Source organism: Eriocheir sinensis, chromosome 36, assembly GCF_024679095.1.
Source record: "Eriocheir sinensis breed Jianghai 21 chromosome 36, ASM2467909v1, whole genome shotgun sequence".
Taxonomy (NCBI): domain Eukaryota; kingdom Metazoa; phylum Arthropoda; class Malacostraca; order Decapoda; family Varunidae; genus Eriocheir; species Eriocheir sinensis.
Genome location: NC_066544.1, coordinates 3,390,468 through 3,392,166, shown reverse-complemented (window position 1 = coordinate 3,392,166; position 1,699 = coordinate 3,390,468). Strand labels below are relative to the sequence as shown.

The 1,699-nt window shown below is 46.6% G+C and overlaps 1 protein-coding gene across 2 annotated transcripts in view; it reads left to right on the top strand.

Annotated features, from left to right (window-relative positions):
- Positions 1-638: 638 nt before the first annotated feature.
- LOC127007627 (QRFP-like peptide receptor) overlaps positions 639-1,699 on the top strand; it is a 98,729-nt gene continuing 97,668 nt past the window's right edge. Inside the window, exons 1-2 of one of the 2 annotated variants that reach the window (XM_050878780.1) lie at positions 639-969; positions 1,310-1,699. The exon at positions 1,310-1,699 is cut by the window's right edge and continues 272 nt beyond it. In XM_050878780.1, the coding sequence (XP_050734737.1) occupies positions 1,579-1,699 (121 nt within the window). In that variant the 5' untranslated portion in view covers positions 639-969; positions 1,310-1,578. The remainder of the gene's footprint in view (positions 970-1,309) is intronic. The other variant, XM_050878779.1, reaches the window with a different exon arrangement.

The following is a 1,699-nucleotide window of genomic DNA, read 5'->3' as shown; positions in this document are numbered from 1 at the left end:
GCTCGTTCGAGGAGTGTGCTGGCTGGGGATCGCGAGTCCAGCGCGTGATCAGACCATAGTGAATGAAACACACACACACACACACACACACACACACACACACACACACACATTTCAGTATTCAGCTTCGAGGAGAATTAACTCCTCTTCCATTACCACCCTTTCATTCTTTTTCTTTTTCCTCCTCCTCCTCCTCCTCCTCCTCCTCCGTCTGCTCCTCCGTCCACCTCCTCCTCCTCCTCCTCCTCCTCATCCTCCTTTTGGCATCGTTTTTCATTTATTTTACATTTTGCTGAAATGTTTTTTTTCATTGCATTGTTCATGCTTTTCTGTTCTCTCTCTCTCTCTCTCTCTCTCTCTCTCTCTCTCTCTCTCTCTCTCTCTCTCTCTCTCTCTCTCTCTCTCTCTCTCTCTTAATGGCTATTTATGGTGCTCTCCTGTAGAACTTAGTTTTCTTCTGAATACTTTTTTCCGTGCACGTTGTTATTGTCTGAACCATTCAGGCTTATTTGAACGTGATTTTGTTTATGTGTGTGTATGCGTGTGTGGGTGAGGGCCTGTTATCGCTTGGATAACCGAGTTTGTACGTATTGTTTCCTTTTCTTTCTCTGCCTCTGCTCATGTGGGTGTGTTTGATCGTTTTTTGGCTTAAAGTGGTGCTACTTGCAAAAAAGGAAAAGAGAACAAAAGTGATTGTTGTTAGAGGAAAATGTTAGGTATTTGTGCTCGGAAACCCTGAGCTTTTTATTTGTATTCTTCGTTCGAAGAAGCCTTTTATTTCCGTGTTCCTTTTGTTTCATTTCTCTAAATAGTTTTTCTTCTCTTCGTTTGTTTCAGCGTGCCACTCATCACCGCTTACGAACTAGGACGGTCAGGTACCTCGCGTCACCTTGAGCTACTTCGACGACATGACGTAAATAGCTTCGCTGTAAATTCCTGCTGACGTGTGAAACGCCGTCGTCCAGATAGGTGAGTTTCGGCCAGAAACACATCTCTATTTTCTTAATTAAGGCAAGGTGCTGCTCCTTGCCTTAAAGCAGCAAAGCTTGTTCCGACAGAAATAAGAACAGTTTGAAGATTTCTTTAGGAAAACGTAAAAAAGTTTTTTATTCTTATTTATCGATGCAAGTAGAAAAGTTTCTTGTGTGTAAGTTTATCGCCGCAGCACAGCCCCAAATGATGTTTTCCCTAACTTTGCCATGTGCTTTGAAAATAAATCAGGACGTCAAGAAACCGGATAGATTGTACACGTATTTTAGGAGTCAGGCTACCTGCAGTTTGACTGTCGGCATTCCCTTTCCTTCCGCAGACGATGTGAAAGGTACCCCAGGGATTCACAGGCAATAAATCTTCTTTTGAGCATCTGGAGCACCTCACTGACAGTCTTGGAAGGACGTCTGTTCCAGAACTTCCACGGAAGGCCGAGGAGCAAGGCTGCCGCTGGTCCACGAAAGGTCGACGAAGAATGTGAACACCGACGTCTTGCGCGTCGCCGGGGACAAGGGGCGCCTTGCCAGTGGTTAGGGCGTCTTCCACATCTCGTCAACGACCCCGTGTCCATCACATGGCTCAAGGAACATGGCAATGAACGGCAGCGTGGCGGTTGCGCCCTCGCCGCTCCTAGGCGCGGGGATAACCTGGAATGACACCGTTGACGACCCGATCTACGACGACTATCCACAAGGGGGCGTGACGCTGT